The following is a 27,737-nucleotide window of genomic DNA, read 5'->3' on the forward strand; positions in this document are numbered from 1 at the left end:
GGTTCTTTAGCATATAGCTATATATATATAGCACATATAGCTATATATATATATACACATATAGCACCCCACTGCCCTTGAACTACTTAAAGGACAGTCTTAAAGAAGGAGTACTGAAGTGATCTGAAGCAAGTCAGTGAATCTGAGTTAGTTTACCATTTTAAGATAAGTATTCATTATTTTATTGAAAGCTGTATTAATTTATGAACAATCTATTAGCTAAAAATATTTTAATCAAATAAAGAAACCTATCCTAGAACACTAAGCATGAGCAGAACATCACTTACCTCACATTAATGAACAGCAAACAGAAAAGCAAATCAGGGAAGTCATTGATAAAAACCCATTAATTGAAATCCATTAGTTTTCGGGATATAAATGTCAGGAAAAAAAGGGAAATTAATTACTTGATTTACACTTAAACTGGCTTTATACCAAATCCAGTCCTTCATTTACAAAAGGCTTTGCAAATATCACTGCCAGTAACATTTTATCTTGACACCAGCTGAATTCTTCACAAGCATACCCTGCTACTTTCACTACAGTCCTGGTGGCTTCTCCTTGCTACCCACAACTGCCAGCTCAGTACCTCAGCTGATTTCATTCATTCTTACACCATGGAGATCCTGCAAGCTGGGATGACAAACTCAATGTTCTGTGCTCAAACTAACCAAACTAACCAAAACATCCATTTTGCATGGCACTTCCTTGACTTATTTACTCTTATTAACTATACTGACCTGAAAGAAAGTGGGTAACAATAAATATTACAAGTACCAGCTTAAGTTTCTCAGGCTGTTATAAAATATATAAAACAGTGCAAGCTTTTCTTGACAGATATGCCAGTAGTTTTCTTCTGCAGTTTTTCTTTTCCAGTCAGCAAAAAAGCAAGTAGAAAATTGTATTTTACAGTACATTCTACTTCATCTTATTATGGCTGCTGATGTTGAAGGACAAAAGTTGATAAAAATTGAGCACTGAAACAAAGGTAAAAATGAGCAGGTGAAGAAATAGGGTGAAACAATAGAAAAATTAACACTGAAAAATATGAAAGAAGAAAGTGGACTAACAGATACACAGAAACAAATTAAGTAGTCATGCTATTAACATATAACTACTTACTTGCTTTTAATTTCAATAATTTCAAGAACCAGAAAACAAAATATATCTTTTTGTGCTAGTTTCTGAGGCCATAAGACAAATTAGCAATTGTCAATTAAGTTTTTCAAGTCCTGCATTACTTGAATTTAATTGACAGCAGTAACGTATGGTAGAAAAATTAACACCAGACAAAACCCAACCTGCCAGCACTCCTGCCATTTCTCAACTGCACCAGAACACAAGATGAACCATCTGTGGTTCCAGGATAGGCAGCATTGTATCTATTGCACTTAGGAGATGGTATAGCAAGAAAAAAGCAAGAATATTTCTAATTCAGAAATGCCTTAGGGCAGCAGCTGGGAATTCACCTGTTACTTGTATCATTAATCACATTCTCTGAGACTTTTAATTTAACCACTAGTCCTTTCCAGATAGATTTCAAGATTAATTCCTGCCACTCTGATCATCTCATGACTGACACATCACTCAGGGGATGAATCTATCAGATCACATCTCCTTATGAAACTTGGAGATTCCTAGGTCAGGTGATCACGATTGCTGAGTGACACATAAAGGCCAGAAACCGAGATTCTACTCCCTGCATTTAACTTGCACTCTTGCCAGGCTTCCAAACATCCTCTAGGCATTCTTGTTCTCTTTTCTCCTAGTGCAATTTATTCAAAAACATCAAATAACACAGTGCACTACAGAGAGAGATAAATTATTCTGATAGTTCATGTCCCTCTCCACTGGAAGAAACAGCGCTCCACACAACCAGTAGAAGTTGCTATCCTGGATGAGAGCAAAGGCCCAACTCGTCAAGAGTCTCACCAGCAGTAAGAGCTGGCAGATGGGCAAGCAGGAATTAGACATATGCCCAGTAATTTTCCCAGATCACCATCTCAGAACCTGACAGTCATGGTCTTCCTGAACCACTGTCTGTAACAGCTTTGTGCCACCTGCTCTTTGCAAATCCATTTAACTCCGCTTTTAAGTAATTCTTTTTGAGCCTTCGAAAACAGCATTTTGTCCACAGTATTTTGTGTCAGTGCCTTTAACAACTTTAGAAGAAATTTTACAGGACAGATTTAGAATTTGGCATCTACTGAAGAATTGGGAACTCTCTTCATTTTATGTCTTTATCATATTTTCCCATTTTTTTATAATTAGGTTTATTTTTTCTGGTTTATTTTTAAGTTATCTGTCCTTACAGATAACTAGATTGTTCCTCTTTATGCTTTGTTTCACTTTTCCTTTTTACTTATGCTATATCCTTCCTAAGACAAGGAAAACAGAACCCCCTTAAAATTAGAATCATACACAATAAATATACTCAGATCATGTTCTGTGTTATTTGCCACTATTTCTTTAGTAATACCCAACATTTTGTTTGCCTTTTTCACTACTGCATGGTACTAAGGCGACATTTTCATACACTCATCAGTGACAACTCCAAAGTCTCTTTCTGGAATTGAAATACTTGATTTGTAGCTTATCATATCCTTTTTTTCTCACAGCACCATTAATTTTAACAGACTTTGATGCAAGAATCATAGTTCTGCAGATTCCTGTAATTACAACAACAATAACAACATTCTGATGACCACATGTTCCCATGTAGACTTTGGTCTACATGGTCTCTGTTTTCAAAGATGTTTGGATGATCTGCAAGTCCTTATTTTTCCATTATAAAAAGAAACTAACTTATCTTAAGAATACCTGTTTATCCCTCTACCTGCTAATTATTTTGTAATAATGAAGAATATCCCAAAGTTCATACAATCAGGAAATCAGATCTGCTTAGGTGCAGTCTCAGAAAGCTTTGCTCCTTTTTAGAAGGGCATCATATGTGCCTCTTCAAAATTTTTGTTTTAGGAAACAAAACCAAGACAGTTTAAACAAAAGGGTCACATACAACATAACTGAACAGACAGTTCAGCCATATTAAATGCAAGTTCCATAAGAAATCCTGAATAAATCTCCTATTGATCATGTATGCCTCTTAACACAATCTAAGTTACATTGGCGCCTGAATCTTATTATTTTTCATACAGTAAAATGAGTAGTAAGAAATACTCAGCTCAAAGCTGGGACTGCCCTAGCTAGTTTAGGAGATAGGCATCTACTGTGGCATTCCACACCTATCTGGGAATGTAGTTTTAGATCTGTACTATCACCACCTTCATCAGCAGTATTTCATGGTCACTTTGCATAGCACTTGGTTTAGCATCTAACTATTCAAGAGCTGCTCTGTAATGAGGCTTAATATGCCCAAAGTCTAAAAAGCTGCACACAGAATTTTCCCAGCATTCATCTTTTTAAATTACAGAGTTAAATGAGAAATTAAAAGCAGTAGCAAACAAGTTCAATAAAAAGAGGAATTTTTTTTAAAAAATATAAACTGCTTTCCAGCAGTTTACAACCTTCAAAGAGGAGTTTAAAGCCATGATGTTAGATGATGAATCAGAGATTGTAATGTATTTGAACATTCTCAAATAGAAACTTTATTTGTCATTGTACTTTTCCCATGGGAAATACTAATTTATTACCCTGATTTGGCAACCACATCATGTCCCACTAAGCTTCCAAAATGCTTATTATATTAGCATCAATCTTTAGAATTAACTTTTCTATCTGACTTGGAATACAGATGCCTTTTTCTACTAAATAAACAAGCTTTCTAGTTTCTGAAATCTATCCCTACATATTTATAGTCTGTGACCACATCATCTCTTAACTTTCCTTCAGATGAACTAAGCAGAGGTTCTTAAGTTTTCATTATAAAGCAGGTGTTCCTGAGTATCATCTACAGTTATAGAACACTTTTCTGCACACTCCAATCACTTATCATGATTTCAGACTGATTACCCTACATGCTACAGAGAGAATCCAGAGTTCCTTCTCTCTCCAATGGGAAAGCTGACTCCCTTCTCACCTCCTACATCACACTGGGTATTCAGATACAGTTAGTTACCTAAGAAAAACAAGTACAATTTACTTAGCAAATTAAATTTGCTTTGAAGTAGAACTGTACCCCAGAAGCACAAGCAATCTTTACTCCCTGCCCTACTTTGCTATGAAAGGCAAACACTACTACCTGGGAGCAATGGAACACAGGCTCCTCAACTGACTTCTGCAGGCATCAGTCTTAGAGAAACAACTTTAAATAAGCAAATACACACACTGTGAGGCAGCAGTGATAAAGAGAATAAAAGACGAGAAGCCATTAGACTCATCCAAAACATTCCCACGGTACAGCAGTTTCCAGGAAGCATCACACAAAGAAGCGGGAAGAAAGTGAAGATTCCATCATCAATGAAAAATCCTGTATACCATGCATCCTGCATCCCATAAAATATCTGAAGTCCCATTTAGAATGCTGACACAGCTGCATAGATACTAGTGTCCCATAACAACAATACTAACTTCCATACAGCTTAAAAAATGTGGGCAACTTACAAAACCCAAAATTGAAGCTGATTAAAAGGACACGAAAAAAAATTAATCAGCAATTCTATTTTACCAGTGTACTGCTATACCTTAAACTATTTTGTCTGACTTTTTCTATTTTTTCCTATGACAAGTATGTATAAAGCGATCTGATTTTATTGAAATCATGGCTTCAATGTATCATTTCCAAAAAGACTGTTGCAAGGCACAATAATATACAAAGGAAACACTGGAATAGAGCAATAGACTGAAAATTCATAAATGCCAAGATCAGCTTACAAGAGACAAAATGAGTCATATAAAGGTCTGTTATCTGTCTGGAGAGCACGTCAGCTCAACTACATCCTAATGTGCAGTTATACACCAACAAAAAGAGAAGGGCAGCAAATGCACAACAGAAACAAGCTGTAGAGCAAGGCTGATGTATTAGACAAGTGGGTTATAGGCAACGAGATGAAATTCAATACTGACAACAAGTCACATGGAATAGCAATAAACAGCACAGAGACACCCTGAGGAATACCAAACCGGAAAACAAGTCCAGAAGTGCTTTGGTTGGTGGCAAAGGGTTTTTTAAATTATACAAGACAGACAGCAGGGAATCCTTGCTCTTCTTTCAGAGGATTCTTTCAGTCCCTTCAAGTGTGGTCTTTTGATATTGAACTTTGTGTGTGCAGCCACAAAAACCTGGAATGGCCTGGAAGAGCTCCTTAAGTCAGTCAAAAGGCGAGTGACAGAACTGCACCAGTTTGGGCATTTTTGACAGTTTCCTAGGGAATGAACCATCCTGTGGTCAGATGGCCATGCTGGTGAAGTGGGGATTAGAACTTTAACAACTTGAGCACCTACTGTAGCAGCAGTTTCCAGTAGAAAATGCTGGCATACCTTAATGAGGCACAAGAAAACTTCCATGGCTCAGCAGAGTCAGGAAGTGCTACTGGTTTATCTTGGAGTCCAAGCAGTTCCTGGAAGAAACTCAAACTGTGGCAAGAGGAGACCAATTAAGAGGGCAGTGGATGATCCCAAGTAAACAAAGGTATAGCTTAAAAGATATTGCAGCTGAGTATAACAAAGATTAGGTAATATTTCTTCTCTTTTTTTGCCATGACAAACTATTTTCAGGGAGAACACTGACATAATTAATTTTGACCTGTATAGAATTGACTGTTGCTAATGCTATTTTGGGAAAGACCAGAAAAAGCAGATCCTCCAAAGGATTCAGGGACAATTTGCTAGGTGGTGTGGTATTAACAAGTCGTCAAGTCTCAGTACTAAATCTGGCCTCTGTACTACATTTTCTGAGCTTCCACAACAGATGGCACAAGGTTATCAGCCTTTGTTGTGAAAGAGGAATGCTCCTATCCATTCTGTAAGGAATAAAACGGAGGAACAGTGCCAACTAATCAGAAGGATTTCTCCCAAATTCTAGCTGGAGAAACCTGTAGAGCATTCTTGAAATCATCTATAGAGCTATGCAATCTTCACTTGAATTGAATTTGGAAAGACATATTAGAAACAGCTTTAAAGGAAGCATCCTTCCTCAAGGGAGGAATGCATCCACAGGGACCCCTCTGCTATAGAGCCATTCAATACAGAGCCATAATTCACATACAAAATGTGAATTATGTGGTTATACCAATAAACAAGAACGAGGCACTTCATTTCAATTGCACATGAGAAACATAACATGAGGAGGTTTGATGTTTTCCTTGCATTGTCATCTTTTGTGGATCTGTCAAAATAATTCAAAATTGAACTGTACTGGGAATGCTTCACAGTAGGATTATGCTTGGAGTTTAGCAATCAGCAGCATGTTGAAATTAGTTTTGAATTTTCTCCAAGGGAGAGGAGTGATGGACACATTCTTCACTCAGGCTATCATGTCCATCTCAAAAAAAAAAAAAAAAAAAGGAAAAAATAGGGGAGTTCAAGAACCTAAATGCAACACTGAAAATTTTAAAAAATAATTTTTATTTATCAGAAGACATTTAAGTTCCTTCTTTGATTTGGAATACAGATAAAAGCAGTGGCCCCAGCAGAGGTTCTAGGAAAAAGAACCAAATCCTTCTCAAAAGATACTGCATAGCTGGTGTGCACATACAGATTTCAATTTCTCTTGTTTAACAAAACAATTTCTCTCTTTGAGTTACTATAAATCCCAGAAAGGCTGTGGACACAAAGCTTACCAGGACTCTGAGCCAGGTGTAAACTAGAAGTCTTAAACTGAACAACAGGATACCATGTCAGCTCCCAAATATGGATGCACAGATCATTCTAAAAGACAAGGTCTTTTAGAACTTTTCTAAAAAGATCTAAGAAGCTTCTGTTGAACTAAAGTCTTCAAAGTAAAGTAAATATCCTGCCCGTTCTGAACTATAATTGAGAGTGCTCTTGATACTGAAGACCAAAATAGAAGAACAGGAAGAAGATGATTTTCACTTTAGGTTCAGTGGCTCTGTCAGACAGTAATTTAGTTATAATTGTATTAACTGAAACATGTACAGCAGCTTTGGCAGCAAAACAGAAATGCTATACTACAGGAGCCATGCTAGAGCTGTCCAGTATACCGACAGCTGGTGAAAGATTGGCCTGTATTTGACTTTCAAAACACTTTGTCAATCAATACAAGACTCAACTATGAGAGCAACTATCACAATATAAAATAAATTAGGAAAGTTATATAACAGCCCTAAAGAGTCCTACCTTTTTCACAGGCTTCCATGCACTGGGCTTCATACAGCAAGACCTTGTTAGTCCACCTGAGATATTAGCTGCGGACAATGGATTAAGAGGGGATCCAGTGTCTGCCTTGCCTGAAGATTCAGACTCTTGGGCACAGTGCAGACAGAAAGCCCCAGTAGTAGCAGCAGCAGAACTCCAAAAGCAAAAAATTCTGTGTTTCCTTCTTTGTTTGCCAGATTTCTGGCTCATTCTGGAAAAAGCAATTTTCTTGAGATACAATGCAATAGAAATATGAAGAAAGTATGTTACAAATCTGAGTGAGACAGAGCTGTGAGAGAACAGGAAAGAGAACGTGGAACCTAAACCCCTCTGGCACAAAGCAGTGCCTGCAGGTAGCTGGAGCACTGGTTCAGTTATCACCACTCCCTTAGCTCTTATCAGCACTGCCTGCTGCAGGTGATTAGCTGAGGTAACAACCTGCACATGCCATCACTGCAGTCACACACAGGGCATGGAAGGAGGCAACACAGCCCCATCACTGCACAGGCCTGACCTCAGCAGAGGGGGACCACTGCCCACAGCAGGGAACCAGCAGGATGCTCACAAAGTCTACATGGCATTACATGAGTCATGCCAGATATTCCTAAAATTTATTGAGACTATTATGATGTTTAAATTACTTGTCTCTAAAATGTCAAGTAAATTTCACAGTCTTGAGAAGTTTTCATCTCTACTGTACACAGAAAATGTTTACAAAATGAACTGAAGGTTCCAAAGAAAGTCCTATAATGCTTTGGTTAAACTACCAAGAATTTCCTGCTTTTCAGCTTATTGATTGGAACACATATTAATGCATTCATTTTACAGAATAAATTCATACCGCTTCTATCACTGCTACAATGCATCTTCCAAAAAATTCAACCAGTGGCAGAAACAATTTGCAAAATAAACTCACACTTTCACAACTGTGTGATTTTATATAGCTAAAAATCAGAAATAAGAAGGAAACTTAGTACAATAAAATTCATGTTTCAGTGTCACAGGGTGCAAAGTTATAGAGAAAATCATCCAAAGCACATACTATTTAAAGCTGCTTTCTCCTGCATTCATCACAATATTACCAGCAACAATATATAAATACTTCAATATCTATCAAAATACAGGAACAATAATAAATATTGCTATAAGAAATCAGTTTTTCAAGAAGTTCAATAAAAGAGGGATTAGGGTAGAAGCCTGACATTTTTTTAATCATCTTTTTAACGCGCCTTACAACACCTCTATGTTGTGTGATCAGACATAGCATTTTGTACATGCTAGAACTATGTCCATAATATACCAATGGCTCTGAGAGTAATAGTCTAGGACTAATGACACAGTAAAACTTTTATCAAGATCTTAAAAGGCAGGTACACAAAGTCAAGAAATGACTGAGCTCAAACAACTCACAAAAGCAGTTGATAAGCTCTGAATTATTTTAAAATAAGATTTTTGAAATGGTTAAGAGGATTTAGAATTATTTTTCTGCCCTGATCCTCTTCATCTTTCCTAAAATATGTCCTGGAAAACAGAAAAATGAGCACAGGATATTCAAGGAGCTAAACAATTTTTCGGTATCAAATGCTGCACATGTATGCTCAGTTACATGCTAAGAACAGCCTCAGTGCATTGCTGTTAGAACCAGTTTAATGGCATGTGGGGTTCAGACAAATCAGTTTCTTCATTTATAGCATACCACAGGCCAAATACCAACAGTTAAAATGCTTTCTGAGACATGATAGCTAGATTCACTGGCAAGAATAGGGGCTCCTCAGAGCTCTGGAAAGACTTCAGGGAAAAGCAGTGCTCTTGATACAGCTATCATCCTTGATGCACTGCGCATATCTCTCGTTAGGACAGCATTTTACCCAGTATTTGTCATTTGCATAATGGTATATTTATTAAGCTCATGTCACAGTTATTCACCCTTGTGACAGTATAAATTTGTTGTATGCTTTGTTTTATCATTACTTGCCATTTTATACCACAGATTTGGGTTTTATTAAAGAAATTTTTTAAATTGCTGACAAAAATTGATGTATCAGCTCCTAATCAAATTCCTTAGTTCTTCTATTTGAGTGACTAAAACCACATCACAGAGAATGGGAAGAAAGAAACAATAAAAGCCTCGAATTCCTGAGCATGTTAAATCTGCTCCCAAGACTCATGAAGAAGTCTGCTGTGGTTAGCTGGGCACCATGCACTTGGGCATAAATCAATAGATAACTACAGCAAAAAGCAGTACTACCATATCCATCATCAACTTCAGCCTTGCTTCTTTAGGATACAAGACCCTACCCAAAAATACCCTACCTCAAAATCCAAGTCCCCTTACCACCTTGCTGGGGGGCAAGGGTGACCCAAGCAGGTCCCAGAGGAGGACAGGTGTGTGCTGCCCCATCTCCAGGAGTCATTTCCCTCTCACTGCAGATGGAGGGAACAAAGCAAGTATGACCATTTCATCCCATCCAAGAAAGCCAAGCAAATGCAGGGACAGCTAAAACTGGGGACTTTGTAGCAGATTCACAGAGGAAAGCAGGAGAAAACTACTTTAAAAATCATCAAATTATTTTGTATTTGTTAAAAATCATGATATCACAACAGTAAGACTCGACAAATCCCACAATCACACGTAGAATTTTTACAGGCCAGGTTGGAAAAGTACATCTAATTACTTATTTGGATTCTGCAAATGTGATTACATTCAAATGATGGGGATGTATCTTAAATGAATGAATAAAAGACATCAAAAATATTCAGAATACTACAAGACAGAACACAAACAGAACTGAAAAATAAAACTGCACAGTACACAACCTCCAAATGCCTTTTTCTCTCCTAAGGCTAGAACAGCTGCAATGGGTGGATAAGGTGCGAGCACAGTACAGCATCCTTCCAGAGGAAGCTCTCATGTTTTTAATGCATGACTTCTGAATATGCTCATTAAGGTTTTTTTAACAACCACTTCAAAATATTTTGGTTTTTTTCCCTCCTTCCAGCCATGAACATTTATAAGCAGTTCTTTTTCATGTAGAACTGTCAGACCTATGAAAAAAATTGGCAGGCTTTCCCAGAGGTAAGAAATCTTTTTCATAGCAGAAAAATAGAACAAATAGTGGGATATTCACAGAATAATGGCTTTGGTTTGAAGGGATCTCAGGAACTTTACCTGGTCCAACCCTCACTCAAAGCAGAGGTTATTCCATATTTTATTTATGAGCAAATTTCTAGGCCTAATTAGTCCAATTGCAAGCTTCACACATTTCAATATTACTTCCTCAAGCTTTAAACAAATGAGAGTAACTACAATTTTTATTCAAAATGTTAATACTTTATATTTTTACTTAAAAAACCCACAGTATTTAAAACCTTTTATGTCTACCTAATGCATCACTTGGAGTTGTATAATGACCCATTAGAGAAACTACAGGATCCATCTTCCACATCATGTATAAGATGCAAGAAGAAAGTCAAAATTCTCTTCTAAGCTCTCCTACCCATTGTTTACTCCAAATTCACAAGCAAAAAAAGACAGATAACAATAAGCAGACTTCAGAAGAAGTGACAGTTTACCATCTTTGAATCAACTACTAACAGACAAATTATCCTGATAAAATTACAGTGCTTGAGGGTAAAAAATGTTTCCTTTTTTAATAAGTTTTTGTAGTATTTCAGGTTAAATCATTCAAGACTTCTTGAGTAATGATGAATTTCACTTGACAGTAGCAAAACAAACCTAATCTCCCATGTTTAAATAATTCTGACATTTCAGCATTGTTCCATAGGTCTTAGTCATATTTTCCAAAAAGATACTAATTTTCTAATGCAAATAAATTTAAACTTCTCTCAGGGTCAACTTTATGAAGTCACTCAAAAGCCACACAATTAAAATTTAGCTTGCTTGCTTTTACCTGACTTTGGATGATGATTAACACAAACATCATATAGAGCAGATGGACACTGAAGTTGAAAAATGTCATGTTTTTCTTACAGGCTGCACTATCGAATGTACACCCTGTATGTAAGGGAGACATTCCCTCATCTGTGTATTATTAGTAGCCAAAAAACCTAGAAAGCTGTTACAGAATTGAATTTGTTGTGTTACCTAGAGTTAAGGTTTTCAATTATTTAATTCTTTAGGATAAAATTCTTTAACCATTAAATACATAGTCTATTTGATCCGACATCTTACTAGAGCTAAGGAATTAATATTTCTTAACTACATTATTGCCCTCCAGAGCTAGGCAGCAGAATGCAAACTACATTTCAATATTTCACTATTTCATTAGGATATCTCATATTTTAAATTGCTGGAGGCTCATCTTGCAAAATAAATAAAAATCAGATCTCATTTAGTGTTTCCATTTTCATGCTTTAATGCTAGAAATTATACGGAGCTCTTTAAAATATGAAAATGAAAGCAGACAGAAAACGCCATTCATAAATAAGATATTATCTGAAATCATGCATATATAAATAATTGCTCCTTCTGACTAGCAAGGAACCAGAAAACATGCAGACACAATCACTTTAACATGTGGCATATTACCTGGGTGGAGCTGGCAGCAACAGAAATGCAGTCAATGAACCCATGTCTCCGAGTGAAAAATGCCACTATCTGCTGCCACCGGGAAGGCTCAGTCCGTAACTCATCTGTTGAGCCTTTCTTTGCCCACTGCTTCTGTTTGGGGCCTACAGAGCTGTGGCTGGAGCCAGTGTTGCTTCGACTGGCGCGAGAATACAGGAGTGTGTTATTTCCGAAAATGTAATTCATCTCTGCAGCTCTGCAGGTGGTTGCCAGGCAGTCTTAATTCCCTACCAGCTGCTGAGTGGTGAATGAGCAGGAAAAAAAAAATGCAGATAGAATTACAGCAGCATCGTTTACAAACCAGGAAAACAAAATTCTTGCTAGTTGATGCTGTTTTTCTTCCAAGACTTTCCACCTCTTACATTCCCTCTCTACCTGTGATTACAATGATGAGTAAAATCCTGAGCAATTTAAAAAAAAAACAACAAAAAACAACCAGCAAACAAAGGTTTTCCTTATTTTTCCTTTTCAGAACGCACAGGATGAAAACCCTGCTTTCTCTTCCTAGCTGCCAACAGATATTTAAGGGAAAGTGGGTAGCAGGTACAGTACGTTACAAATTCACAGCTATGAGGATGGTGGTGGATGGTAACAGCTACTGGGTGGAGAAAGCACAGATCAAAAATAACCAAGTTTCAATCACTGCCTGTAGAAATATCCAATAGCATCTTTTCACTTCCTTGCTTGCATAAATTATGAACCTGAAGCAAACAAAACAGGAATACAGAGCAAGCTGCACTTTTCACTGTTCTGTCTTTATGAAAACATTCCACAGAGCAAAATTACTTTAACACCATACTTAAAACAAATATCTAAGAAACAACTGTTTGCTGATTTCTTCTTGGTTTTCCCTGTTCTTTTGTGCATAAAACAACTGTAGAGGGAGTGAATCACAGTGATTCACAGTGATTGTTTTGTCTAACAAAACAATCATTTTATACTGTGTATCAGAGGATGCTTGGTGAAGTTGTTCTGTGGTTTGGGGTTTTTTTAATCCTCAAGAAAATCAGAGACCAAGATTAAACACTATGAGTTCACACTCTGTTACTCTGTGAATAACATGTCATGTTCATAACACCTATGCCCAAATTTCTGTGACTACTGTAAGCATATTATGAAAACAATAAATATATATATATATTTCTGACTCAACATTACTTCTCAAAAGTACAATAATTCAAAACCAAAAAATTCACTAATGACTTTTCAGTAAGATTGTTTCGATCTCCCATGCACATGACAAGTATTATAGGTTTTCTCTGCTCTCTTCATAGCAAAATAGAATTCAGAATAATTATCTGAAAGATTATGTGAAACTCAAGTTACCTTACAGAACTCACTATTCAAATTTTTATAGCCAATTTATTTATTCTTAAAAAAATCCTCCAACTCACATCGGAGGGATAATTTTGGAAATCAGTTAAATGTCAAGCTTTCAATACCAGCTCATCTCCGGAAAGCCAAGAGTTATCAAAACCATTTGTGGTATATTTCTATATTTCATGATCAGGGCAAACATTTTAAAAAAGCAGAGAACTCTCCATACGATAAACAAAGGCAGAAAAATTCCTTGCAACACAGCCACAACTTACAGCCATTCTAAAAATCCACTGATTCATGATGTGCATTTTAGTGGCGTTACCAAATTCCTTCACATACTTTTTGAGGTGCAACATAATATGCTGTTTAACGAGTTCTTACTGACAGCTATTCTATTCTGAGTAACAGGTTTTTTTCCTGCTGGCTTCTATTACAAGTACAAATAAGAAGTACATTAATTGAAATCTGTTGTGGCGAGATCAATGCACCATTTACTTCTAGTCTAGTCCAGTCCAGTCCAGCTCAATAACACACCACATGCCAATATTCTGAGCACACCTTTCAGACAGACTTTATTAATATTTATAAAATACAATGGCTTATCACTGTAAGTCATATGAAACTGGGTCTGACTTGTGCAGTGTCCTTAAAGCTACGAGCATAAGATAGATAATGGAGGTTAGAAATGCCTGAGACACAGTAGATACAATGACCCTTTCAAATGGACAAGCTTTTCATAATGGAATTTTTTCACAGGAAGACTGCAGCACTTCCTGAGCCCTACCTTTTTCCAGGCACAAAAAATATAACCATAGCCTGAAAAATGCTATGAATTTATTACCAGAGAAATTGATTAATTCCTAGATATGACTGAAGGAGTTTGGAACAAGGTACAAATAATATATTTTCAGTTCTAAGTCTTTTTATAAAGAGTCAAGGTGAAAATATTTTTATCTTTTTCTACATATGACCTTGAATGTCAACACTGCTGTAGAGTTTATTAAATATTTTAGAGCACAAGAATCTGTCTAACATTCAAAAGAGCTTCAAGAATTAATTTTTCTGTTTCTCACCATAGGCTCCAAACAAGTCACATGGAAGAATATAGTGCAAAATTCTGGAAGAAAACACCACAATACATGGACAAGAAATGTACCTACCGAAACGTAGGTATTTTTTTTACTGTTATATCAATTTGTCTGAAGATAAGAGAGTTTTGCTGTGTTTTAAGGCAGTTTCATTCAAGGATGACTCCCACACAGCTAACAATCCACTATGACATCTATTACGAAGTGATTTTAGAAATCAGCACTTCAGGAAAGCATCACATGGACAAAAACCTTCCTGAAAATGAAGCAATGATGATTTAATTTCAATTGAGAGAGAAACCCAGAAAAGTACTTAAGGAAGAGGTTATGCAATCCCGCTGGTGATGCAAGGCAGCAATCTGTGTCACCTACACTCCATATGGATGTAATGGTATCGAGCAAGATTTGCTGACGCCTAAGCAGATACAGTAGCAGTTATTTGTAGAAGGCACCGGTACTGTGGCGATGAGACAAACTGATTTTTACATGTTACAAAGCAACCTAAAGATAAAGGCAAAGCATAGCTCTAGAGATGACAGAAAAACAGTATAATACAAAGGAGTCCAGATTGGGAGAATGGTTACTTGTAGAGTTGAAAAAACAGTGGGAGGTTGTAAAAATAAGGGCTTACTCCAGTCAAAGAGCATTTCAACAGAGGGTCAAACACCTACAAGTCGAAACTGGAAAAAGTTCTACTTGCACAGAAAAGGCAATATCCAGAGATAAGAAAATCATCCACGCAGATGTTACAGCTGGAATTGCATCTGTGAATGATTGCCTCCAGAGTCAGGAGGCAGAACAGGGAGGCTCATCAGGGAACTGCAGGAAGTCCTAAAAGGAGTACAGAGCTTCCATCGCCCCCTTGTTCATATTCAGGATATTGAACTGTTGGTGCTAAAATTAAAAACAATGCAAACAAAAAGAACCTTACACTAAAACACAACAAAAACCACTATTTGCTATTAGGCAAGAATTGAGAATTTGCAGATTTGAAAAGCTTCTCGCCCCAAATCAAAATGGCACATAATTAAGATTTCTACATCAGTACATATATCTCTACAGGTTAATAAATTTACTTCAAGATTCATCTACATTTATAGAGGCTGCAGAGTAACATTATTTGTTCTGTGGCAAATTAGCAAGATACAGTAATCACAGTGGTTACTAAATGTAATAATCAACATCAAATATTAGGCAAGAATTGAGAATTTGCAGATTTGAAAAGCTTCTCGCCCCAAATCAAAATGGCACATAATTAAGATTTCTACATCAGTACATATATCTCTACAGGTTAATAAATTTACTTCAAGATTCATCTACATTTATAGAGGCTGCAGAGTAACATTATTTGTTCTGTGGCAAATTAGCAAGATACAGTAATCACAGTGGTTACTAAATGTAATAATCAACATCAAATACTTAGACTAGAATTCCTCTGACTTTGTATCCAAACAAATTGGAATTACCAGCTTGCTGAGACAAGTCAAAACATGACATAATGCTGTATTTTAATCTCTCAGATAAAGGTTTCCTGGGCATAACTTTACAAGCAGAATGCACACCTAAAATTAAAAAGGCACAGCAACAAAATCTGTTTGTGAACAGACCCAGCAATTATATCTCAATTACCCCTTCTAAACAAAAACCAACAGTCCCCCTGAAGCATTTGAAAAGTGTCTTATATTAGTTTCACTACCATTCAGCTAAATAATCATTGGCTAAAATAAGCACAGACCCTAAAGGGGGAAAAAAAAACCTGACTGCCTTAACAGAGAAAATTCAAGAATCACCTAAAACAATGTCAGGGACTTACTCTATTTTCAATATCAGTTAGGTTTTGACCAAAAACAGAGGCAAAATAAATGTTCAGAACTTGAATATTCAAACATAAGACTACGCAACCTAAACTCTTCAGGCATGGGAACAAAAACAATACTGAAAATGTAGATACAAACTCATGTTTCTTTCTTATACTTTTCAGAATTCTAGATTTAACAAACTTTTACTGGCATAAGTCTAAGTCTCATAAACAACTATATGCAATATTCTAAGCCAAAGCCAGGAGTTCAGGACTCAAACACTGTGGAAAAAAAAAACTGTTAACCCTTTTACTAAGAGATGCTAGAAAGTCTATGTTAACTTTTAGTTCAGATAGGACTGAAGGATAGCTCTTGACCAAGTGGCATTTACATGATCAATAAGTACATATCTTACTGCTGAAACCAACTTATAAGTAAACATCCCAGCACAATTACTCTATAATAATCTATTTTAGTATAAATGTTTAATATAAAAGATCATTACCTTATTACTCACAATACACCTCAGACAACCTACCAATCTGGGCAGATTAAACTGCCTGGTCTTCCGCACCCTGCTCATGAACCTCCTGCCCATCTTTTTGGCACGCCAGACTGACAAAAACATCTTGTGTTTAATGCAAGTCTCTTTAGGCTTGCTTCAGTCACCAAAATGAACCCAACTGCACCGAGAGCTCAGGGAAAATCCCGGGTGAAAACAGCGCAACCCCTTTCTAGGACAACTTGATGTTGATTACTGTATATTAGGTTGTTCTAATGTTTGGATTAATCCACAGTCCATCTGTTACAGTTTTTCTTTCTTGTCCCTGTTGTCAAGAATTTATTGAGCAGATCCTTATGGAGAACTGGGCAGTTTTGGTCAACTGCTTCTTACTATAAAACACAAACTGACACTTTTGCATGTATATCCACATTCTTCAATTACAGGAGTTTAAAATCAGTAACCTATCAAGAACTTGGGCAATGCATTTTAATTAAAGACTGCATAACAGCTCCTTTCAAGGGTGACCACCAAAGTACAATATTAGTCTAAAAATAAGTGTCTGAGAATATCCATGTTTTCCTTTATGACTCCCAGTATTCTATGTGTGTTCCTAACACCAAAAGCACTGCCTTTCTGCTGAAGATGGCAAAGCTTTACAAAGTTCTTAGTTTAGAAAAAAGTAACAGATTGCAACCTTCTCACAATCATAGCCCAACTTGCAAATTACATGTCAATTGATCTTTGATTTCTGTATGGAAACAGTATCTTCATCTTCAGGTTAACCTCACCTACCTGCTCAGACTGGAGCAGGACAAGAAAATCCACTGGGGCAAAGAGGAAATTAAAATTACTTTGACTGCTGGCTAACCTTGAAGCCACAGGGTTCAATTCATAAAGACCATTAGCCTTCCTGAGAGCAGAAAAACTCTCCCAGTTAACAGAGAAGGCTGTTTTAACAGCAGCTCCACAAGCTCTGAAACACTTCCAGGGAAGCACTTGAGAAAACAGAGAGGATTGGAAAGAAGACGCACCAGGAGATAAAAAGAAGGGAACCTAATAGTATTACCAGCACAAGATTTGGGTTCACATGGAAAGGAGATTGTTAGCATTGAAGGAAGGATGTGTAAATATGCACATTTATATAGCAGCTATTTCCACAGAGTTTAATGCGAAGGAGTTCAGTAAAGGTCCTTGTTTGCAGTTGAAGAAACAAGCAATGTATGCTCTAATACCTTGGTTGGTATAGCTGGAAACCAAAAGACTACCAGTAGTTGAAAGATTATTTCAGTCAGAGGCTGACTGTAGATCACTGTGTTGATGGGCTATAAAACAATTATCACCTGCTAATCTATAGTTCTGAATATAAAATTTAATTTCTGAAATAACCATTCCCTAGTAATTTTTATCATTTTAGAGGCTCAGCATTACTAACTGTAGTTTCATTGGTATCTCCTGAGTCAACTCTTTACCAGAGGAGTCAAACTAGTTCATCCTTCATTTGACAGTAGCTGCCCTCTGTCTCTGACCATTCTTGTTGTTCTTCTTTGAGTATCTAAATTTGCCTTCTTAATCAAGATAATGAAAGGAGCAGATTTCTGGAATGATAAGATAATGCAGTTTTATTCCCATTTGCTTTGTTGATTATTCCTTGTATTCCATTTGCCTTTCTGACTGTAAATTTAGTACTGAGATGATTATTCCATTAATCTTTATAACCCTGAATTCTTATTCTTCTTAGATAATGCAATGAGAACACAAGTTCTTCCAAGATCCTTCTGGTAACGTCCATCCATGATTACTAATCTTCTTCCTTACCCTTTACTTTCCTTTTGTTGTTGGTTTGGTTTTGGTGGGGCATTTTTGTTTGCTTTGGTTTTTTTTAACAACTAAATCCCAAAATCCTTTTCTTATTTCATGATAGCTTAAGTTTCTCCATAGTCTTTTTTGAGTGTGCCTATTGTGTGCCTCTCATAAAACCTAAAAACCTACATCAACAAGATGTTCTTTATGCTTTAAGGGATTTATGCTGCAGAAATTCTCTTTGCAATGCATTCATTGCTTTCTCATCTCACATTTCTCCACATGCTCATTGATTCTGCTCTTTAGAACAGTTTCACTGTGCTTTGCCAGTACAGAAATGAGAGCAAGTTCCAATTTCTCCTCTCCCTTCTGGAAGCTATTTTAAGAACAAGTACCACCTTGCCATCTCTCATTCCTGTGATACCACAGTCAGGATAAGCAGGCTATTACACAGCACTGCAGCACTAATAGATAACAAATCAGGGGTAATTTAAAACCATTAAGCTTAAATACCATTAGGTCCTGGAAATACTTTTCCAAAGATGACTAGACATGTGGAAAAAAGCACAAAAAAAGCAGATATACACCAAGTGGGCACAAGATATTTATTTCACAGACAGTGCATGGAGTCAGCAGAAGCGCTATGCTAGGGTTACAAAACCTGTCTCAACAAAGGTTTGGGTACCGCTGATACACTAGACTTTTTTTTTGAAACTATGTGTCCACAAAGGATTGAGGGCACGAAACCACCAGCTGCTGTTTCTAAGCAAGAGGAAAGGAAAGGCTGAAGGACATACTTCTCACCCTACAGGCACTCATAGCGCTAGGTCAAATAAAATGGCCAACTAACCTACTGCCTCTCTCAGCAGTGAACAGTGAAGGTGTAGAGTGATCCTTCCCTGCTCAATACACAATCACAAGCTCCAACAGAGGTTCAGAGTCAAAGAAGGTAAACTCTGTCTTACTGCTTTTATACTAATAAAAGACTACTTGCACTCTAATGCAAACTGAGCCTCAATATTTTCTCCCAGATCTGACACTGCAAGGGATAAGCAGAGATAAAGCACAGGGGCACTGGCAATGGGCATAGGCACTGCTTCAAAGGTATTCCCTGGGTGCTTCACCTGGGCAAAAAGATTCCTTAGATTAGAATCTGGGGGTAAAACTTCAATCTTTTATTCAGTGAGGAGCAGTATTTCACCCCAGTTTGAAGCATTTCATTGTTCAGAGACAGGAAAACAGTAACTCATTTGCATTTAATGTCATAATATTATGAAGTCACATCCACATGTTCCCTTTGGTAAAGGGAAGAGAGGATTTTTACTGTATCACCTGAAGCACAAGTTCAGTAGCAGAATACAACAACCCCAGCCAAATGACAGGTCTGTGCAGGAGATTGCAGGCGGCCAGCAATGGGAATGCTAATCCCTGCATTGCCTGTCCACAGCACCCCCTGCTCAGGGATGACCATTCCTGGGAACATGTGAGGACAGGAAAGCAGCCCAACTGTGCGGCACAAAATAGAGAAAATAGTCCATGATTATAGAACTACAAGTTAAAGACTTCACTCACCAACCCAAACCTACTTCTCACGATTCCTAGAGTGTTCTGCTACTCCACTGATGATTGCACAAAGCTGTTCTAGAGATACCATTCAACCACTAGAATGTCTTTAGCTCCTTATAGATGCACAACTTAGTAATTAAAATTTTAATGTACAGCATGAACAAGCAATTTTAGGCCCCTTACTAGACTAATAAAGCCAGTACAGTGTTTCAACTAAAACATTTCTGTTCAGCTGTCCATTTCTGTGACACATGAAAGGAACAAACCAGGTGCAGGCATTTTCCTTGCACCCTCTGAAGATTGGCGCTATGGTGAAAATCTCCAGAGATAGATCATTGAAAAAGATTTGATTAAAGAAAGGAGAATGGCAGAGACTTTTCTCAAGCAGTAAGTTTAGCTTTCTGTTACCACATGCAGCCACATGATAATTTATAAACTTATCAACTATAAACTTATCAACTACTTTGAAAAGTTTTTAAGAACTTGTGCAAGTTTCAAATAGAGAATTATGGATTTAATGGAAATGCGCTGAATATTGCAATATTAAGAATTTATTTCAAAGCAAGGTAAAGATTTATTGTGCTATTCATGGTATGTTTTTCCAGTACAAGATATATTTAGTAGCTTACAAATTATTACATGTTTCATTTAGAGTTTCTGCAATAACAGGGACAAATTAGCCCCAAATACCAACACACAATACACAAACATATTACAGAAATACATGGAAGCCCCAACCAGGTTCTACACTTAAAAACTGAATTGCCATGCTACATCATATATATGATAAATAATATGTCATACTCAGTTTTCTCTAAATCAAGATTACTTTGTGGGAGTTTTTTTGTCTTATTGCACCTTAGTCTTATAGACTCACTACCTTATGGCCTTGTAATAATCTGTTATTCAGAGCTTTTTTTCCTTGATAGAAAACCTCAGCTTTCACTCCACAGTTTAAAAGCTTTCTTGGTACCATATCACATCTGTGACAGATTTCACTTGATTGGACTGTTTAATAACACCCAATTTTAACTCAAAGCCGTCATTCAGAAGGGGCTGTGATCTACAGGATCTGTAGATCAGGATGTGTCCTGCAGCTCTAAATTCAGTGCTGCATTGAAGCAAACCCTGTTGTGGCATCGCCATCTCGCGGCCAATCTGCAGAGCAGAGCATCTCAGAGCTCTCGGGACCTCACACTGGAACCACGCGTTTCCAGGCGGAATTTGGAAACCCCCTACTGAAGAAATTCTGCTATTAGCTGCCTAACTACCTGAAAATATTCTTCAAAACTTTGGGGCGGAATATTTGTGAGGGATTTGAAGTTGAATCATTTTCACTATTCCTTCATGATTCTCTACCATTAAATAATTTTTTTAAAGCTGTTTTATACCATTAGCATTCCATTTTACACAGTATTAGAGAACAGAGGACACATATCCTGGGCCAACTTTACTTATTTGTAACTTGAGACTTGAGAGGAAGTAAACACTTCTTCTTTAGTTGACAAAGCTCCGCTCTAACAAGACAAAACCTGTAAGTCTTAAATTTTAAATTAGTACAGCTAACCTCTTATTTTATGCTTATTGCAAACATGCAATGTTTTAACCCAATAGGTAGCACATTCCCCATCAAGAAAAAAAACCACCTTCATTTACTACAGTACTTGACATTTGATAAATAGCAATCACATACTCATCATCAAAAATTTGGGATACGAATTTGTATTTTTGGCCATTGAAAACTACTCTTAGAAATAAGATCCACCTGTCCAAGTAAGTTATAAAAGTTGTTTTAAGTCCTAGAGTATTTGAAAGCTTCTCTCAAGAACAAAATGCAAACTAGTCAGAACCAGGCATCTCCCTTCTCTTCTGTTTTATATTATTGCTCCACACTGCAGAGAGCTTGCTATAACAGAAGGTATTCCTCAAAATCCAATTCTACTGGCCTCTGCAGCACTGAGCAACATATAATCATAAGACCACTGACTTCTTCAAACTAACAACTCTGTATTTGAAAATTTAAGTTCATTTAACATTTATATTTAAAACGAAAAACAAACTCCTCTTCATATTTTATTCATTAATTCATAAACACAACATTCTCTATTACATTTAGTTTCCTTAAGCAATGAACTATTGAAAAAAGCTGATCAAGATTTTGTCTATCAGCCAAGACTTGGTCCTCACACAGTGCACCAAGCCAACCTACCAAATAAATCACACAAAGCACTCTTTAAATCAGAGCTGTTGCTGCTAAATTAATCTTCAGCACAAGCTATGCCAAAACCATGAGCACCTTGCATCATCAGACCAAAATACAACAGCAACCTTGGGTTTTTATTCAGGAGAGAAGCAATCCAGCAGCCAATTAGCATCAGAATTCAAAATTACACAAAATGCTGGTAAAAACGGAAACCTGCAACACCCACCCCAGTTTTCAGATGAACAAAGCTTTGAACAATTTCAATTTACCATATATTGCTTTGAAATCAATATAGAGGAGCCATCTGAAAAAATCAAATATATGCTGAAAATGGTAATACAAACTCAGTGATAATCCTCCCCTTATGAACATTCTTCCCTATTGAGTGATGACTTCCCAGCATTTACCAGTGTGAGACAGACAACAGCAATCCTTCTCAGAGACCTACAACACCGTACTTTGAAAAGGCCTCACCATATATTGCAACTATACTTAATTCTTAATTTTGTTAATTCTATTTTGAAAGTAGTTTCCTTTTTTCCTGACAGTTTTACAGCTCCCTTCCTTGACTTTTTGATCCCTTCATGCTTTCTAAAAGGCAAAACTAACTGCTCTAGGAATTAGGAAAAGCTTGTGAATAAACAGAGTTGACCTTAAGTCCCTTAAAGACCTTAAGAGGATTTTTCTATTTTTAATGGTTGCACATAAAAGCTGTTTCATTACTTTCCAAACTTCAATAAATTCAGGGAATTAGACATGTGAAAGTGTGTTACTATGAGTCTAACTTCATAAGCAAGAAAAGTTTGAAGTCCTAGCAATTCCCAAAAATGAAAGCTTTGTCACATGAGTATTCTCAGAAGACTCTTCAGAGGGCAATATAGCCCACTTATAAAAGGTTATTCATTAAGGCTTAAAGAATTCAGCTTGTCTAGCTGAAGACTATGGAAAAATACAGGGAGTTCATTATGGAGATACAAGTAAGAATCACTGGTTCAATATCATCATATACATTTTAAAACTTTCAGAAAAGCTGGAAAACAATTACTAAATGCACTCACACTATAACTGGTTCTTCTATAAAATCCTTATAGTCAATGATAAAGAGGTGATACATTGAACATTTTTTTCATAATTGAAAAAATGGAAACATAAGTAGGTTCAAAACATTTTTTTCTTAAAATATCTTAGAATTATTTGTGTTGGAAAGGGCCTTAAAGATCATCTAAATTAAATCAATCCCTGCCTGCAGGCTCGAAGACCCTGCACTAGACCAGGTTGCTCAAAGCCCCATCCAATCTGGCCTTGAACACTTCCATGGATTGGGCAGCCACACCCTCTCTGGGCAGCCTGTGCCAGGGCTTTATCACTCATGAGAAAGAATTTCTTACTAATATCTAATCTAAATCCACCCTCTTTCAGTTTAAAGCCCTTCCCTATCTTGTCCTATCACTACATGACCTTGCAAAAATTCCCTATCCAGCTTTCTTACAGCCACTTTATGTACTGGAAGGGGCTCTAAGGTCCTCCAGGATGAGCAGCCCCAACACAGTGGGTCTCCACAGGAGAGGTGCTCCAGCCCTCTGATGGTCATAGTGCCTTCCTCTGGGCCTGCTCCAACAGATTTGTGTCCATCTTTAGTGGGGGACCCCAGAGCTGGATACAGCACTGCAGGTGGGGTCTCAGCAAAGCAGCACAGAGGGGCAGAATTCCCTCCCTCCCCTCACTGCTTTGGATGCAGCCCAGAACATGTCTGGCTTTCTAGGCTATGAGTGCACATTGTTGGGTCATGTTCAGCCTCTCATCCAGCATCACCTTCAAGTCCTTCTCCCCAGGGCTGTTCTCAGTGTAACAGCATTTGTTCTTTGCAGTTAAAAAGGACACTATCACACACAAACAATTCATGCTAAAAGTACCAAGACTACCACAATGTAAGTCTATCTCATCACTCTAAGGCCCAAACATTCCCCAGTATCAAATAATTTCTCCACTTTTCCCTCAAAGCCAGCCATAAAGACTCAGAGTTGTTATAGAAAACAGCATTTAGTCTGACACACAAAAGCACTGTGCTATTCAAAATATGATTGAGCTACATCTATCTACTACCACAGTAAATAAAACTGCCTGTTATTAACTCCTCCCAAACCTCACACTCAGTTTGTTGTCTAAATCTTTAATTCTGTCTTCAAGTTACTGAAACAATCCTGAAAATAACAGTGCTGCATGCTGAAATTATCCAGAGACATATATTGCACTTGGCTTATTGCATATTGCACATAGATCCTCAATTAAAATAATGACTAAAAACAAACTCAGAATTGACTCTACAGGTTTCTGACCAAAAATCTAAAATTAAACCAACAGCGTGAACTACAGTGCCCCCCAAAAGTACATCCAGAATCTCCAGTTACCTATAGTAATAGGTATAGAATAGTTGTTTTCTGGGCATTTTACTACCATGCATGTCTAGAATGTGTGGAACTAAGTCAATGATTAAATGTCTGCAAAGTAAATTTCACAAATAAACAGTTCCATAAAAAAAACCAGAAAGAGATACTTTGCAAGCACTTTTTTTCCCTACAAAATTAAATTCCCGGGGAGCATACCCAAACAGTCCAGTCTTTAACTTTAAAAATGCTTACCTTTACTGGTGAAATATGAGAATGGGAAACAAATCCATGGACATTCTCGATCTGTGACAGATTCTTCTCTGATACATGAACCAGCTCTGGACCTGTCACCTCATTGGCAATGTGTGGAGAGCTGTGCTCCTGTGGGGGTGTATCTTCATCCTGATAGCGGTATTTCTGAAAAAAAAAAAAAATATAAAGAAAAAGATCAGGCCACCACAGAAATGAGAAAAGATTATCCAGAAAACCTAAGTCAGACAGAAATAGTTGTTCTTCTGACCTTGTTGACTTCAAGGCAATAAAACCTATAAATAAAAATGTTAATTAGCATTTTTAGTTTAAAGACTGGTCCTATCCAAGAATGTTCCAGCCCTTTTAGTCCCACCTGGGATTACTATAAAGCTACCTAAACCCCTGCAGGGTCTACTATGTCCTTAAGAAATATCCCAACATTTTCCAAGCACATTCACACACTACTACTATACTCCCAAGTACATAAATAGTTGATAATAGTGATAGGGAAAACATGTCATATTATTAAATGTACAGAAAAACCTTCTAAACACATAGTCATTTTAATCTTGGGAAAAGTTATTCCTGTTATTGAAGCATATTTAAGATAGAAAATATTTCTTTAGGGTTTCTTTTAAGCAGAATGTCAAGATCTACATACAATAGCTTAAGTCAAAACCAGACATTTTCCTGGTAATTCTTTTATATATTATAACCCAGTAGATAACTGTAAGTAACCCACTTGTCTGTAAGCACAGAACACTACACCAAGGCACTATCTGACAAACAGTGCATAACTTCTAACCCTCTCAACAGTTACACGCATTTTCTATTTCAGGTTAACACAAAGATCCATTCCCTTCACCAAAAACACCTGCAACATTACAAAGTTAACATCTAGGGTAAACGACCAACAAAATTGCTTAAAATGATCTATCAGTTATCAGCTCCTGTAATGCTTAACACATTCTTAACCCAAGTGTAAAGTAGAAGCAATTCAAATGTTTCTCTAAAAATACTAATTAGCAAAGAAGCACAAGACTCTCTTCTTCCAGCATAAGAAATAACTCCTGAAAGCAAGTGTATTACAACTTCTATGACCACAAGAACCCAACTCCAAACACTTCCATACCTTCTCCTCAGCTGCAAGTACCAAAGGAGAGATGGTGACATCTGACAGTTATGAAAATTCACAGTGGTTACTCAAAAAGCCCTAATTTTTCAAATTTTTAGCAGAGAGGTTTCATGAGATAATCAACTTAATAGCTCACTACTACCAGAAAATAAAAGTTCTTTTTCTTTCCTTTCCCTGCAGCAGTGAGATGCTGGATTGCTCAGCCTCAGACTGCTGCCATTCATCTTTTTTCTGAGATTGACTTGTTTTTCACTTATCAAAATAAAACCCTGAAAGGAATTGACATTAGTTCTCTAGAGCAGCCATATTAAACATTGGGAACAAAGAAGAATTATAATTTAAACAAAGTGTTAGCCAAAAATTCAAGGATACGTTACCAGAGTATAAATTTGACCACACTGGCAATTAGAGAAAATAAACACTGGAGCTCCAAGAAGCAGAGAAAATGTCTTGCAGCATCAGAGAATGTAGGAATTCTGTGAGTTTAAAGCAACCTGCTCCACTGACGAAGGCTGTATTTGGCTATACTTATGATGCCAAATGTCCCTAGCAGATCTTAAGCTTTGATTTCATCATGAAATACAGGAAAATTATTTGAAAGTGGATTTAGTTTCCAGATCATCTCAGACAAGATCCTGTAGAAGCCAGAAGTAGTGGATCATTCCAGTTTTACTGTGAGGGCCAGGGTGCACACAACATCCACACAAAAAAAAACTCTGAACACTCTAATTAGTCAATTAGTCACAGGTCAATCAAAACTAATTTCCATTACAGAACAGTTAATATCTTTAGACAAAACACAGAATTACCTTGCTTTTTTTCCTGAAACCAGATATATTTCTTGGAAACAGGTACTTTATTAGAAACAGATTCTTGAACATGACTGAATATAAACAGGCTCTGGATTTCAGATATAGATATATGTTTACATTATAGAGTGCATCAATGCTTATAATATATGAAGCTTTAATAGCTCAGTATTTCATTATTTTGACTTAAAATGAAAAAATGTTGCAACAAAGAATTCTCCCCTAAAAGGCAGTGACAGGGCCTACAGTCTTCTCAAAAAAAAATTTAAAAGTGAACTCTTAATTAGATTTTGATGTAGTATTTGAGACTGACGTTACTATTTGATGTGAAGCTGTTTAAGAAAACTTAGTGCCACTTGCCAGTTGACAAGGTGGTGTTAGGTCATAGGTCTGACTTGAGGATCTCAAATGTATTTTCCAACCTTGTTGATGCTGTGATTCTATGAAGTGCAAGAAAACATAATATCCATGCTACAACCTATTCTGAAAGGCATCTCAGCCCTTCACAAAAAGTACTTTTGAGCAAAGTGCTTTCAGTAAAGCAAACTAGTGTATCTTGTAACAGCTAATTATCCATGGAAGTGTTTCTACTGCTTTACTACAGAGCACCACCCCTGAATACAGTGCGTCTCTTGTCTGAGGCAGCACGTTCAAGTGAGCTGGTTGGTCAAACAGCCACCACTCACCACTGCCCCTTCCCTTGCTCTCCCAGGAGCTGCCAGCGCCTGAACAAGAACTCAGTCTGCTGTTCCAGTCATGCCAAGTTAATTGTGCTGCTTCATCCAAAGCCCTGTGCAAGTTCCCCTCCATGGGGTCTAAAGACACAATTTCACAGTACAGCCCAGCTCTCTCCAAGGGCAGCCAGGGTCAGAAGAAGCATAACCCATTCACTTGCTCTTGGTCAGGCTGAACAACTTCATCTCCCTGCCCCTTGCTGGGAGCACACAGCTGACTTCAGACAGCGAGCAAACTATTCCAGCAGAATGTTTTTTCCCCTCTTCCAGCAGTAACAA

At 37.1% G+C, this 27,737-nt stretch overlaps 1 protein-coding gene across 24 annotated transcripts in view; it reads right to left on the bottom strand.

Annotated features, from left to right (window-relative positions):
• The window catches only part of DLG1 (discs large MAGUK scaffold protein 1), a 147,835-nt gene that overhangs the window by 70,490 nt on the left and 49,608 nt on the right, over window positions 1-27,737 (bottom strand). For 19 of the 24 annotated variants that reach the window (XM_086843555.1, XM_086843554.1, XM_086843559.1 and 16 more), the window contains one exon: window positions 24,781-24,945. In XM_086843555.1, coding sequence (XP_086699681.1) covers window positions 24,781-24,945 — 165 coding nt within the window. Of the gene's footprint in view, window positions 1-11,821; window positions 12,116-24,780; window positions 24,946-27,737 lie in introns of those variants that run through there. The other 5 variants (XM_086843573.1, XM_086843575.1, XM_023933104.2 and 2 more) reach the window with 2 other exon arrangements.

The sequence above is a fragment of the Cyanistes caeruleus genome, chromosome 10, assembly GCF_971803275.1.
Source record: "Cyanistes caeruleus chromosome 10, bCyaCae1.hap1.1, whole genome shotgun sequence".
Taxonomy (NCBI): Eukaryota; Metazoa; Chordata; class Aves; order Passeriformes; family Paridae; genus Cyanistes; species Cyanistes caeruleus.